Raw genomic sequence first — 13,756 nt, 5'->3', positions numbered from 1 at the left:
AAGATGGAGACACAGGATGCATCAGAGGGGGAATCTTCGGGTCCACGGGCCGTGGATGTACAACCGCGCCGTTCATCACGGAAGCGCCGGTCTCCGTCTCGTTACACGCCGCCTGATCCAGCGCCGCGTGCAAATGGCGTCCGGCCTGCGGCCAAACGTGTCCGACGCCTTCCTTCGCCAGGGTCTTCGGAGGATTCCTTGGACTTTGAGGGGGGGGGGGGGGATGTTATAACCTGCCTACTTACTGGGGACTAATGACTATCCCACAATCCTGTGGGAGTACGAGCTTCCCCAATGAGGGGGGCGGAGAAACTCCTAGTATAAATAAGCTGGCCAGTTCAGGAACCAGGAGGAAGGAGTATGTAGCAAGGGAAGTTACTGCTACTGTTATGTATATATGTTATAGTAAATAAATGTTATTACTTTGTATCCTTAAAACTCGTGCTGGATTCTTCGTGGCCCTTACAAAAATTACCATCGCTAAATCCCCCACAATCAACATCCTGAAGATTACCATTGATCAGAAACTGAACTGGACTAACCATATAAATACTGTGGCTACCAGAGCAGATCAAATGCTAGGTGTACTCGGCGAGTAACTCACCTCCTGACTCCTGGACCCCCTTCATTGTTGCTGGGTCCAAATCCTGGTATTCCCTCCCTAACAGCACAGTGGGTGTATTACACCTCAGGAACTGCAGCGGTTCAAGAAGGCAACTCACACCACCGTCTGATGGATGGGCAACAAATGCTGGCCTAACCAGCAATGCCCACATTCCGGAAATGAATGAATAAATAAAAAAAGATATATTTACTGATTCTCCTACAACTGTTAAATCAATTAATTAAGAATGCTGCTTCAAGGGCTAAGCTCTTAACTGAAACTGCATTCATAAGAACTATTTACCAATAAGTTCTAGATAGAATTCTTTGTCATTCATTCTTTCAAAATTCGTAACCCAAATTTTGTATAGCAGTTTTACGACATTATTCACTTCAATGTGGGACATCTGCTGAATTCACATGGACAATGAGAAAGAGAAGAGTGGGTCAGTCAAGGATCATTAAATTGGGCGGCACGGTGGCACAGTGGTTAGCACCATTGCTGCACGACGCCGAGGACCCCGGCTCCGGGTCACTGTCCGTGTGGAATTTTCACATTCTCCCAGTGTCTGCTTGGGTCTCACCCCCACAACCCAAAGGATGTGCAGGGTAGGTGGATTGGCCATGCTAAATTGACCATTAATTGAGAAATAAAAAATAATTGGGCACTTTAAACTATTGAAAAAATGGATCCTTGAATTGCACCACGAAAACTACAAATTCACCACAGCATTTTACAATGACAAGAATGACATATAATATAGTTTTAGGATGCAAGACAAATCCAGAGAAAGTCTACCTCTCAGAGCTCCCTTGCCTGGGGAACCAAGGGGATAATCAATGCAACCTGTTCCCCTTGCAAATCCCTTTGCAGATAAAACTTCTTAGTGCAGGAATTACACTTTTGCGTAAACAATGCAAACTGCATAAAATGTTTTTATAGAGAAGCACTTACATTGGTTTGTAATAACTTATTGTCCAAAGTGAGCAAACTATGGAAGTTCGTCATCCATGTTTCCATGTTATCTTCAAAAAACTCTGGCAAATCCTGCAGAAAACCAAAATATTAGCTGCAAATCTACTTCTTAAATGCACACCACAAAGTGGACTCCAAACCACTGGGCACTTACTTGGAAATTTAAGCTATAGAACAGCTTGGCAATCAAAACGAGGGAAGAGAAGAGAACCTTCAACACACTGACGTCCTTGGCATGTGTATGGCACAGGTCAATAGTAGTCTGCAAAAGTATTACATTTAAAAGTATAGAATTTCAATCCACATTTCAAAACCTACATTACCTCAAGATTAAAATGATCAGTGAGGCATTCATACTATTCAGAAATTTCAAAATCTGGCCATTATGAAGCTAACAGTAACAAATACCTTAAAGAGTGCAGTGAGAGGCTCTGCAAATGTGTCCAGCACCAGTTTAATCTCAGTCCATAATTCATTTGATTTGAATTCATGTCGATACCTAATGGGATGAAAAACATGAACGAGGAAAAGAATGTGACTTTTGTTTGAACAACAAATAAGACTTGCATTTAGTTCAAACTTGCACCATTTCAAAACGTCACAAAGCATTTTACAGCCAGTGAAATTATTTTAAAATATTGTAGTAATGTAGGAAATGTAGCAGCAAATTCCCATAACAGCAATTTGTTAATGACCAGATAATTTGGTTTTGAAATATTGATTCAGAGATTAATATTGCTGAGGATGCCCCCTGCTTCTCTTCAAAATACCTCAAGATATTTTACATCCACCTTGAGAGAGCAGATAAGGAATATATCATCTGAAAGATGGCACCTGACACTGCAGTGCTCCTCCAGTACTGAAAGAGCGTCAGTCTAGATTAGGACTTGCAATAATCTTTTGGTTCACCAGCAAGAGAGCTACCAACTGAACCCTGACCTACACTTAAAAGAATAAATGATCAGATTTGCATCTTTCACAATCAATTAATTGCATTTGTATGTTGTTATTGTTGCAATGTGGAAAAACACAGCAAAGTGCCAGCAAACAGCAATGATTAGATTATCATAGAATTTACAGTGCAGAAGGGGGCCATTCGGCCCATCGAGTCTGCACTGGCTCTTGGAAAGAGCACCCTACCCAAGGTCAACACCGCCACCCTATCCCCATAACCCAGTAACCCCACCCAACACTAAGGGCAATTTTGGACACGAAGGGCAATTTATCATGGCTAATCCACCTAACCTGCACATCTTTGGACTGTGGGAGGAAACCGGAACACCCGGAGGAAACCCACGCACACACGGGGAGGAAACCCACGCACAGACAGTGACCCAAGCCGGAATCGGACCTGGGACCCTGGAGCTGTGAAGCAATTGTGCTATCCACATGGCTACCGTGCTGCCATCGGTGCTGCCAACCGATCAGTTGACCGGTTTAAACATTGTTGCCAACGAACACCATGGCAACTCCCATGCTCTTCTTCAAATAGTCATAGACTTTTACAGCACAGAAAGAAGCCATTCAGCCTATGAAGTGTTGGGTGCTCTGAGGTACAGACGAACCAACACGGTTGCAATTGGTACAATGCAGTTTTATTCCATTTAACTATTTATACATCAGACTTGGTACTCAGCACGTTGTGACTGTGTGAGTGTCTTGCTATGAGGTCCTGGCCCTGTGCTGTCTCCAGATGGACTGCCCAGGAAGTGTTGTGTTTCCTGTCTTATACTGTGTCTGCTCTTGTCTGTGATTGGCTGTCGTGTTGTGTGTGCTAATTGGTCCGTTGGTCTGTCTATCATTATGTATGTGTTATGATGTGTGTTTGAATATCATGACATCCCCCCCTTTTTTACAAGATTATGTGCCTATGTGGTTATAAATATAAATGTGTCCTGAGTGCAGCTAAAGGTATGTGTGTGCGGGTAATATTTACATCATGTACATGGGGCTTAACTATATACAAGGGGCGATGTCAGGTGTGACATGCTAACGAGGTTGTACCATAACAAAAGAAGAACGTGGAAATTTGGAACGATCAAACGAGGCCTGTAACGATAAAACAGTGACAAGTTATAAAACAGTGGCTGCAAAAGTTTGACGTGTGAACAGTCTCATAAGTCCAGTCTAGTAGGTGGGCGACGAATTCGGGTTGACCGCCTCAAGGGTGGGTCGAGAACCACCGGCTGAGGTGCGAGCCTGGCCACGGGCGGCGACAGAAGGGGCATGGTATCTGGCAGCTCCACGAAGCCGCTATCAGAAACCAGTGGAGGACACGGCGTCTGTGTAGGGTCCCATTGCGAGCGTAGAAGTAAGCGAAGGGCTCGGTGATTGCGCCTACGCACGGATCCATCCGGCATGCGTACCAGGAACGAGCGGGGAGCCACGCGTCGGAGAACTTCGGCAGGTGCTGACCAGCCACCGTCTGGTAGGTGGATGCGGACGTTGTCTCCAGGGGCCAGGGAGGGAAGATCAGTTGCCCGTATGTCGTACGATCTCTTCTGGTGACCGCGCTGCAGTTGCATCCTATGCAGTACCGGAGCATGGTCTATTGTTGGTGCCAGGATGGAAGGCACAGTGGTTCTGAGGGCGCGACCCATCAGCAGCTGTGCTGGTGAGAGACCAGTGGCTAGTGGGGCCGAGCGATAGGCCAGCAGGGCGAGGTCGAAGTCCGACCCGGCAGCAGCAGCCTTGCAGAGGAGCCGCTTGGCAATGTGAACGCCCTTCTCCGCCTTTCCATTGGACTGGGGATGCAGAGGGCTGGACGTCACGTGTGTGAAGCCATACGAAGCAGCAAAGGACGACCATCCATGGCTGGCAAAACAGGGCCCATTGTCCGACATGACAGTCATCGGAATGCCTTGGCGAGCAAAGGTGTCTTTGCAGGCCCTGATGACAGCAGACGACGTCAAATCGTGCAGGCGTATGACTTCTGGGTAGTTTGAGAAGTAGTCAACTATGATGACATAGTCCATGCCGAGCGCGTGAAATAGGTCGACACCCACCTTCGCCCAGGGGGACGTCACCAGCTCATGGGGCAGAAGCGTCTCAGGAGGTTGCGCCGGCTGAAACCTTTGGCAGGTTGTACAGTTGAGCACCATGTTGGCAATATCGTCACTGATGCCCAGCCAGTATACCGCCCCTCGAGCCCTCCGTCTGCACTTCTCGACCCCCCAAGTGGCCTTCGTGTAGTTGATCGAGAACCAGCTGGCGCATGCTGTGCGGAATCACAATCCGGTCCAGCTTCAGAAGGACACCATCAATGATGGCTAGGTCGTCTCGTACATTGTAGAACTGCGGACACTGCCCTTTGAGCCATCCTCCCGTCATGTGGCGCATCACTCGCTGCAGAAGGGGGTCGGCCGCAGTCTCTCGGCGGATACGGACCAGACTGGAGTCGTCAGCCGGCAGATTTGCCGCTGTAAAAGCCACCTGTGCCTCGACCTGACATACGAACCCCTCCGCATCTGGCGGCGTGCTCACTGCTCTGGATAGGGCATCCACCACGATGAGGTCCTTCTCTGGAGTGTAGACAAGTTGGAAGTCATACCTCCTGAGTTTAAGTAGGATGCGCTGGAGGCGAGGGCTCATCTCGTTCAGGTCCTTGTTTATTATGCTGACCAGGGGGTGGTGGTCAATTTCGACCGTGAACCGTGGAAGACCATAGACGTAATCGTGGAACTTGTCTAAACCGGTTAGCAAGCCCAGGCATTCTTTTTCGATTTGCGCGTAGCGCTGCTCTGTGGGGGTCATGGCCCGCGATGCATAGGCCACTGGGGTCCATGATGCAGTGTCATTCCTCTGCAGGAGCACTGCTCCAATGCCGGATTGGCTGGCATCAGTTGAGATTTTGGTGGCACGAGACGTGTCAAAAAACGCCAACACTGGTGCCGTAGTGAGTTTGCGTTTGAGCTCCTCCCATTCCAGCTGGTGTGTGTGTTGCCACTGGAACTCTGTGGATTTTCTGACGAGGTGGCGCAGAGTCGTCGTGTGGGAGGCAAGGTTGGGAATGAACTTCCCCAGGAAGTTGACCGTGCCAAGGAAGCGTAGGACAGCCTGCTTGTCGGCCGGCTGCGGCATGGCTGTGATGGCGCTCACCTTGTCTGCATCCGGACGGACCCCTGACCGGGAGATATGGTCCCCCAGGAACTTCAACTCGGTTTGGCCAAAGGAGCACTTGGCTCGGTTGAGGCGCAGGCCGTTTTCCCGTATGCGGGCAAAAACGCGTTGGAGACGATGTATGTGCTCCTGCGATGTGGTGGACCAGATGATGACATCGTCCACATATACGCGCACCCCTTCGATGCCTTCCATCATCTGCTCCATGATTCTATGGAAGACCTCAGATGCCGAGGTGATGACAAATGGCATCCGGTTGTAGCAGAACCTGCCGAAAGGGGTGTTGAAGGTACATAGCTTTAGGCTGGACGGGTCCAGTTAGATCTGCCAAAATCCTTTAGAAGCATCCAGTTTTGTGAATATTTTCGCCTGGGCCATTTCACTGGTGAACTCCTCCCGTTTGGGTATGGGATAATGTTCCCTCATAATATTATTATTGAGGTCTTTGGGGTCAATACAGATGCGGAGCTCGCCAGAGGGCTTCTTGACACACACCATGGAGCTGACCCATGGCGTGGGCTCCATGACCCTGGATAGGACCCCTTGGTCCTGGAGATCCTGCAGCTGCTGCTTGAGGCAGTCTTTAAGTGGCGCAGGAACCCTGCGAGGTGCGTGAACGACCGGGATGGCGTCCGGTTTGAGGCGAATTCGGTAGGTGTATGGCAGTGTTCCCATGCCTTTGAATGCCTCTTGGTTGTGGGCGAGGAGCGATTGGAGCTGTGCATAGAGCTCTGCATCCGGGAAGTCAGACGTGCCGTCTGGAGAGAGAGAGAGAGAGGATTCGTTGCACAAGGTGGAGAGCCTTGCATGCCTGTGCACCCAGCAGGGAACCTTCGATGAGCCAACTATCTCGAACGAGAGTGTGGCCGTGTGTGTGTTGTGAGTCACCTGGAGCTGGCAGGATCCCATGGCCGGGATAACGTTCCCGTTATAGTCGACCATCTTGCACCGGGATGGCTGGATTGGTGGTCTGACCTTCATGGCATAGAAGGCTGACCATGCTATGAGGTTGGCGGAGGCGCCAGTGTCCAGGTGGAAAGTGATCGGTTGACCGTTAGGGTGGCACTCCATTCATCGCCCAGATTGATGGTGTTGACCTGGTTCGCATCAATGACTGCAACCCGGAAGGCGTCTTGGTCATCTGTGTCGTCGGTTTGGATGTCGTGATGTGGAGGCTGAATGGTCCGCACGTTCCTACGAGGTTGTCGGAGATGTGGAAGATCAACAGGTTGAGCCGCTCGACAGTAGGCAGCGTAGTGGCCCATCTTGCCACAGCGTAGGCATTGTCGGGTTTTTGCAGGACATTGCCCTTTTAAATGTGCAGCTCCACAGTTGCCGCACGTCTCATGGCGTTCGTTACACCACTGCGTATGCGCAGTTCAGTCTCGCGTCGGGCACGCCTGCGCAGCACGTCCCTCAGTGTTGCCGTAGGTTTTGGCGCGCACAAACGCGGGAGGTCTTAAAAAGCGGGCGAAACGGCCGCCCTCGTCCGGGCCACGGGCCGGGAGAAACTCGATTGCCTGGAAGCGTTCGGCCTCATGGGCGGCCTGGCTTGCCGATTCGATCGCGTGGCACCCCCTCCGTGCCGATTCGGTCGCCTGAAATTGGGCATAGCGGCTAGTCGCATTCTCATGCAGGACACAGGCTTCAACTGCAGATGCTAAGGTCAGGCCTTTAATTTTTAGAAGCTTTCGTTGACCTCAACGTTGAAGTGCTTGTCGAACTTGAGGAGGACCGTGTCATACTTAGCTTTGTTCTTGCCTTCCGCGAACACCAAGGAGTTGTATACATCGATGGCGTGCTGACCTGCGGTAGTGAGGAGCATGGCAATCTTTGTTTCGTCCGAGGCGCCCTGTTTTTCATTGGCTTGCATGAAGAGTTCGAAGCGCTGCTTGAAGATCTTCCAATTTGTGCCCAGGTTCCCAGCGACTTGCAACGGCTGCGGTTTGTTGCGGGTGTCCATGGCTCAGGATGGCAGATTTGTCGGTAGGTATCGATTCACTCCTGGTATCATGAAGTGTTGGGTGCTCTGAGGTACAGACGAACCAACACGGTTGCGATTGGTACAACGCACAGAACACAGAACATACAGTGCAGAAGGAGGCCATTCGGCCCATCGAGTCTGCACCGACCCACTTAAGGCCTCCCTTCCACCCTATCCCCATCTAACCTTTTTGCGTCACTAAGGGCAATTTATCATGGCCAAACCACCTAACCTGCACGTCTTTGGACTGTGGGAGGAAACCGGAGCACCCGGAGGAAACCCACGCAGACACGGGGAGAACGTGCAGACTCCGCACAGACAGTGACCCAAGCCGGGAATCGAACCTGGGACCCTGGCGCTGTGAAGCCACAGTGCTAGTCACTTGTGCTACCGTGCCGCCCACTAAAATTTAAAGTACCCAATTATTGTCTTTTCCAATTAAGGGGCAATTCAGCATGGCCAATCCACCTAACCTGCACATCTTTGGGTTGTGGGGATGAAACCCATATGGACACGGGGAGAATGTGCAAACGCCACACCGACAGTGACCCAGGGCCGGGATTCGAACCCGGGTTCTCAGTGCCGTAGTCCCAGTGTTAACCACTGCGCCACGTGCCGCCATTTTTATTCCATTTAACTATTTATTCCATTTAACTATTTATACATCAGACTTGGTACTCAGTACGTTGTGACTGTGTGAGTGTCTTGCTATGAGGTCCTGGCCCTGTGCTGTCTCCAGATGGACTGCCCAGGAAGTGTCGTGTTTCTTGTCTTATACTGTGTCTGCTCTTGTCTGTGATTGGCTGTCGTGTTATGTGTGCTAATTGGTCCGTTGGTCTGTCTATCATTATGTATGTGTTATGATGTGTGTTTGAATATCATGACAGCCTATCGTGACTGTGACAGCCATCAAGCATCTGTCTATTCTAATCCCATTTTCCAGCACTTGGTCCATAGCCTTGTATGCTATAGCATTTCAAGTATTCATCTAAATGCTTCTTAAATGTTGTGAAGGTTCCCGCCTCTACTACCCTCTCAGGCAGTCAGTTCCAGATTTCTACCATCCTATGGGTGAACACTTTTCCCTTCAAATCTCCTGCCCCTGACCTTAAATCTATGCCCCTGGTTATTGACCCCTCGACTAAGGAGAAAGGTTTCTTCGTATCTACCCTATGTTCCTCTATGTCTCAGCTAATAACGGCAAGTGTCCCATATGCCTTCTTAACCAACTTATCTACCTATCCTGATGCCTTGGGATCTTTGGACACGTGCGCCAAGGTCCCTCTGGTCTTCTGTACTTCCTAACATCCTAGCGCTCACGGTGTATGCCCTTGTATTGTTAGTCCTCCCAAAATGCATCATTTGTCTTAGAATCTCATACACCCGCCTGAAAGCTTCAGTGTCTCATCTGAATAACAGCTTCGCAATAATGTACCTCCTGAGTACCGCACCCAACTTCCAACAGAAATATACTTTACAAGAGAGAGCATACCCATGTTTTTTTTTTTTTTTTAAATGGCAAGCTACAATATCCTTCCCCAAGCACCAGTGCCTCACCCAGATGGCAATTCCTTGGAGAGTAACCCAATTTGAAAAACATAAAATGCTAAAAAAAAATAGAGAAATCGGCACCGTATAAACTCATTGATGCGGACTGATCATGTATATTTGCAGCATTTTTAGTTTTCATTCTGGATTCAACCCTTTGGGGTCTTCCTCCGAGGTTATTTACATTTTGAGGATTGTATCGGATCATAGACCATGAGTCTGATTCTGTCCTCAAAATTGACACACACATACATTATTCCAGTAAGAATCATTGAACAAACTGGCAACAGATTTTCCACTCACTGGTCCGAAGTGCTGAGGTTAATTGTAGCATCCCTGACATTCACCAAACTCAAATCAGCTAAAACACTATATAGATTGTCTGTTTTTGTGGCTCATTTAATGCTAAATTCCTCCATTTAGCATCACTTCTGAGCCTAGAATGCAGATAGCTGATCTGCATATGGATAGAAACATAGAAAATAGGAGGTGGTACTCATTCAGCCCTTCAAGCCTGCTTCACTGTTCAATATCATGGCTGATCCTCTATTCCAACCATACTCCCGTGCTTTCCCATGCCCTTCGACACCTGTGGAATCTAGAAATCGATTTCCTCAAATATATTTAGTGACCTGACCTCCACAGCTTCTGTGGCAGAGAATTCCACAGTTTACCACCCTTAAGTGAAGAAGTTTCTCCTCATCTCAGTCCAGACCCTGCGACTGTGACCCCCATGTTCCAGAATCCCCAGACAGAGGAAACATCATCCCTGCATCCAGTCTGTCCAGCCCTGTCAGAATTTTATGTTTCAATTAGATCCCCTCGCATTTTTCTAAACTCCAGTGAATACAGGCCCAGCCAACACTATCTCTCCTCATACGACTGTACTCAAGTCCTCTTGCAGTGAAAGTCAACAGATCATTTGACTTCCTAACTGTTTGCTGCACCTGCATGCATGCTTGCTTTCAGTGACTGGTGTAAAATGACATCAAGGTCCCTTTGCATGTCAACATTGCCCAATCTATCACTATTTAAATAATGCTCTGCCATTCTGTTTCTCCATCCGGAGTGGATGACTTCACACTTATCCATATTATATTGCAAATGCATGTATTTGCCCACTCACCCAACTTGTCTAAATTGCCTTGAAGCCCCTTAACATCCTCCTCACCACTCACTTTCTAACCAAGTTTTGTACCATCAGTAAACTTGAAAATATTACATTTGGTTCCCTCATCAAAATCATTGATGTATATTGTGAATAGCTGGGGCCCAAGCACTGATCTCTGTAGCACTCAGCAAGTCACCGCCTGCCAGGGCAGCACGGTGGCGCAGTGGTTAGTGCTGCTGCCTCACGGCACCGAGGTCGCACGTTCAATCTCAGCTCTGGGTCACTGTCCGCGTGGAGTTTGCACATTCTCCCTGTGTTTACGTGGATTTCACCCCCCAAAACCCAAAGATGTGTAGGGTAGGTGGATTGGCCACGCTAAATCGCCCCTTAATTGGAAAAATGAATTGGGTACTCTAAATTTATTTTTAAAAAGTCACCGCCTGCCAATCCGAAAAAAATTATTCCTGCTCTCTGATTTCTGTCTTCTATCCAATTCTCAATCCAAGCCAAATTATTACCCCCAATTCCAACAAACCTCTTATGTGGGACTTTATCAAAAGTTTTCTGAAAGTACAAATACATCACATCCACTGGTTCTCCCTCAACTGTTCTGCTACTTTGTGTCTTCAAAAAACTTGAGTAGGTTTGAGAAACATTGATTTCCCTTTCATAAATCCATGTTGAAATTGTTTTGTCGCATCGATATTTTCTAAGTGTCTTGTTATCACATCCTTCAAAGTAGACTCTTAGCATTTTCCCTACTACTGATGCTTGGATAATCGGTCTGTAATTTCATTTTCTCTCTCCCTCCTTTTTTATGTAGTGGGGTTACATTTGCCACCCTCCCATCTGCAGGCACTGTTCCATAATTTTGGAAGATGACTACCAACGGATCCACTATTTCCATGGCCACCTCCTTTAGTACAGTCATAGTGATGCAAAACTAACAACATTCGTCATCATTGCTCCCCAAAGCCTAAAGTAACTTTAGGAGTGTGGAGATTTTCAATTAAATAGACAAATCCAGAAGTTGTCAGTGATTCTATGCTTCTCCAGAGGGTGCTCTATTGAAGTTCACGCAAACTGAATATAACTGAGGAGACAAGAACTTCCACTTTTACACTTAGCCTTTCTGTAAAAACTCTTGTTGAACGAGATTGAACTGGACTTTCAATCGTATAATACGTTCAGAATTACGACTAAACAACCTCATTCACTCCAAGACTAATTTTATATTGTGTTATGAATGCAAGGTCTAAGGTCTTAACTATTTATATATCAATGGCTTAGATGGAGGAGCTAATGTACGGTGACTAAATTTGCTATGACACCAAGATGGGTAGGAAAGTAAATTGTCAACAGGAGGTAAGAGTTTACAGAGAGCTCTATATAGGTTAAGTCAGTGAGAAGAAAATTGACACATGGAGTATATTGTGGGTAACGTGAACTTGTTCACTTTGGCAAGAACAGAAAAACATAAAGTATTTAAGTGGAAAGAGATAGTAGAACTCTGTGGCATAGCGCGATCTGGGTATTCTGCACATGAAGGTTAGTCAGCAGCTTCAACAAATGGTTAGGAAGGCAAACAAAATATTAGCCTTTGTTGCAAGTGTAATGGAATACAAAACCAAGAAGTTTTACTGAAGCTTTACATGGCCATGGTGAGATACCGTCTGGAGTACTAAGAACAGTTTGGTCTTGTGTGAAAAAGGATAGAATTGCATAAGAATAAGTTCAGAGAAGGCTCATTGGCCTCATTCCTGGGATGAGGCACGGTTTAACAGGTTTGCCTTTACGCATACTCATTTTGAAGAATGAGAGGAGATCTAATTAAGGTATAAACGATGCTAAAGGTGATTTACAAAGTAGACGTGGAAAGAAGGTTCCCTCTTTGGAGAGATCTGGAATGAAAGGTCGTAGCTTTAGGATAAAGGGTAGCAGATGTAAAATAGAAATGAGGACAAATTACTTCTCTTAAAAGGTTTGGAATCTGTGCAATTCACTACCCCAGTGTGGCGGTGCCAGGACGTTTTTAAAAAATGCTTTTATTGGATTTTCACATCTTATACTGAACACTCATAACTTACACATGACAACACATGCCAAAAACAAAAATGAAAAAGAAAACCGATAAACAGAAATCAACACACATATTTAAAGGCAATTGTCTTCCCTTCCTTTGTGGCTATGATCCCCCTTTAGCCGGCATACATGTCCCCAATATGGACAGAGCACGTATTTATAAGTATCTATTTACAGTTTGGTTTGGGCTTCAGTTTGCCCTCGGACCAGTCCCCTGCAGCTTTGTCCCTCTCGTTCTCTTTGCATGCCTTCGCCCCTCCACCCGGATGCCGGGACATTTGAGTAAATTTAAGGGGGAGATGGGCAGATTTTTAATTGGTAATGGGTTGAAGTGCAAGAAAGTGGAGTTGAAGCTAAGAAAAGATCAGACATGATCATATTAAATAGAGTAGGTTTGAGGGGCTGAATTGCCTATACCTGCTCCTATTTTGAATGTTCTTTTTGCTCTATACAAGATCCTGAGAGGACTTGATCAGGTGGATATCAGGGGGATGTTTCCTTTTGTGAGGGAGGGAACTAACAGGCACAGTTTAAGAAAAAGAGGTTTGCCTTTCAAGACAAATATGAGGATAATCGTTTCCCTTAAGAGAGTTGTTAAGGGCAGCACGGTGGCACAGTGGGTTAGCACTGCAGCCTCACGGCGATGAGGTCCCAGGTTCGATCCCGGCTCTGGGTCACTGTCCGTGTGGAGTTTGCATTCTCCCCGTGTTTGCGTGGGTTTCGCCCCCACAACCCAAAAGATGTGCAAGCCAGGTGGATTGGCCATGCTAAATTGCCCTGAAAGAAAAAATTAATTGGGTACTCTAAATTCAAAAAAAAAAATTAAGAGTGTTGTTAGTGGAATTCTCTTCCCCGGATAACAGCGGAAGCTGGGTCATGAATTTATTCAAGGCAAAGTTAGATTTTTGATAAACAAGAGAGTCAAAGGTTCTGGTGGCATACAAGAAAGTGGAGCTGATGATGTAGGGCGGCACAGTGATGCAGTGGTTAGCACTGCTGCCTCACAGCGCCGAGGACCCGGGTTCGATCCCGGCCCGGGTCACTGTCGGTGTGGAGTTTGCACATCCTCCTTGGATCTGCATGTGTCTCACCCCCCACAACCCAAAACGATGATCGGTGTAGGTGAATTGGCCATGCAAAATTGCCCCTTACTATATATATATATTTTTTTTTTTTAAAAGAATGTGGACATGAGACCACAATCACAGGTCAGCCAGAATCTTATGGAACAGCAGGTCATATGATGTTGAAATGCATGTGCCTGCTTTAAAACCCGAGAAAAAGAAGAGGAGAGAAAAAGAGAGACAAGGGAGCAGGAGCCTTTGCCAGCAGA

The 13,756-nt window shown here is 47.2% G+C and overlaps 1 protein-coding gene across 4 annotated transcripts in view; it reads right to left on the bottom strand.

Moving 5' to 3' along the window:
• cse1l (CSE1 chromosome segregation 1-like (yeast)) overlaps positions 1–13,756 on the bottom strand; it is an 80,306-nt gene that overhangs the window by 51,176 nt on the left and 15,374 nt on the right. For all 4 annotated transcript variants that reach the window (XM_072514830.1, XM_072514828.1, XM_072514832.1 and 1 more), the window contains exons 6-8: positions 1,988–2,078; positions 1,734–1,841; positions 1,559–1,651 (exon numbers count right to left, since the gene is read on the bottom strand). In XM_072514830.1, coding sequence (XP_072370931.1) covers positions 1,559–1,651; positions 1,734–1,841; positions 1,988–2,078 — 292 coding nt within the window. The remainder of the gene's footprint in view (positions 1–1,558; positions 1,652–1,733; positions 1,842–1,987; positions 2,079–13,756) is intronic.

The sequence above is a fragment of the Scyliorhinus torazame genome, chromosome 8 (genome assembly GCF_047496885.1).
Source record: "Scyliorhinus torazame isolate Kashiwa2021f chromosome 8, sScyTor2.1, whole genome shotgun sequence".
Taxonomy (NCBI): Eukaryota; Metazoa; Chordata; class Chondrichthyes; order Carcharhiniformes; family Scyliorhinidae; genus Scyliorhinus; species Scyliorhinus torazame.
The sequence above is the reverse complement of the archived record's forward strand: the minus strand, read 5'-3'. Positions and strand labels throughout refer to the sequence as shown.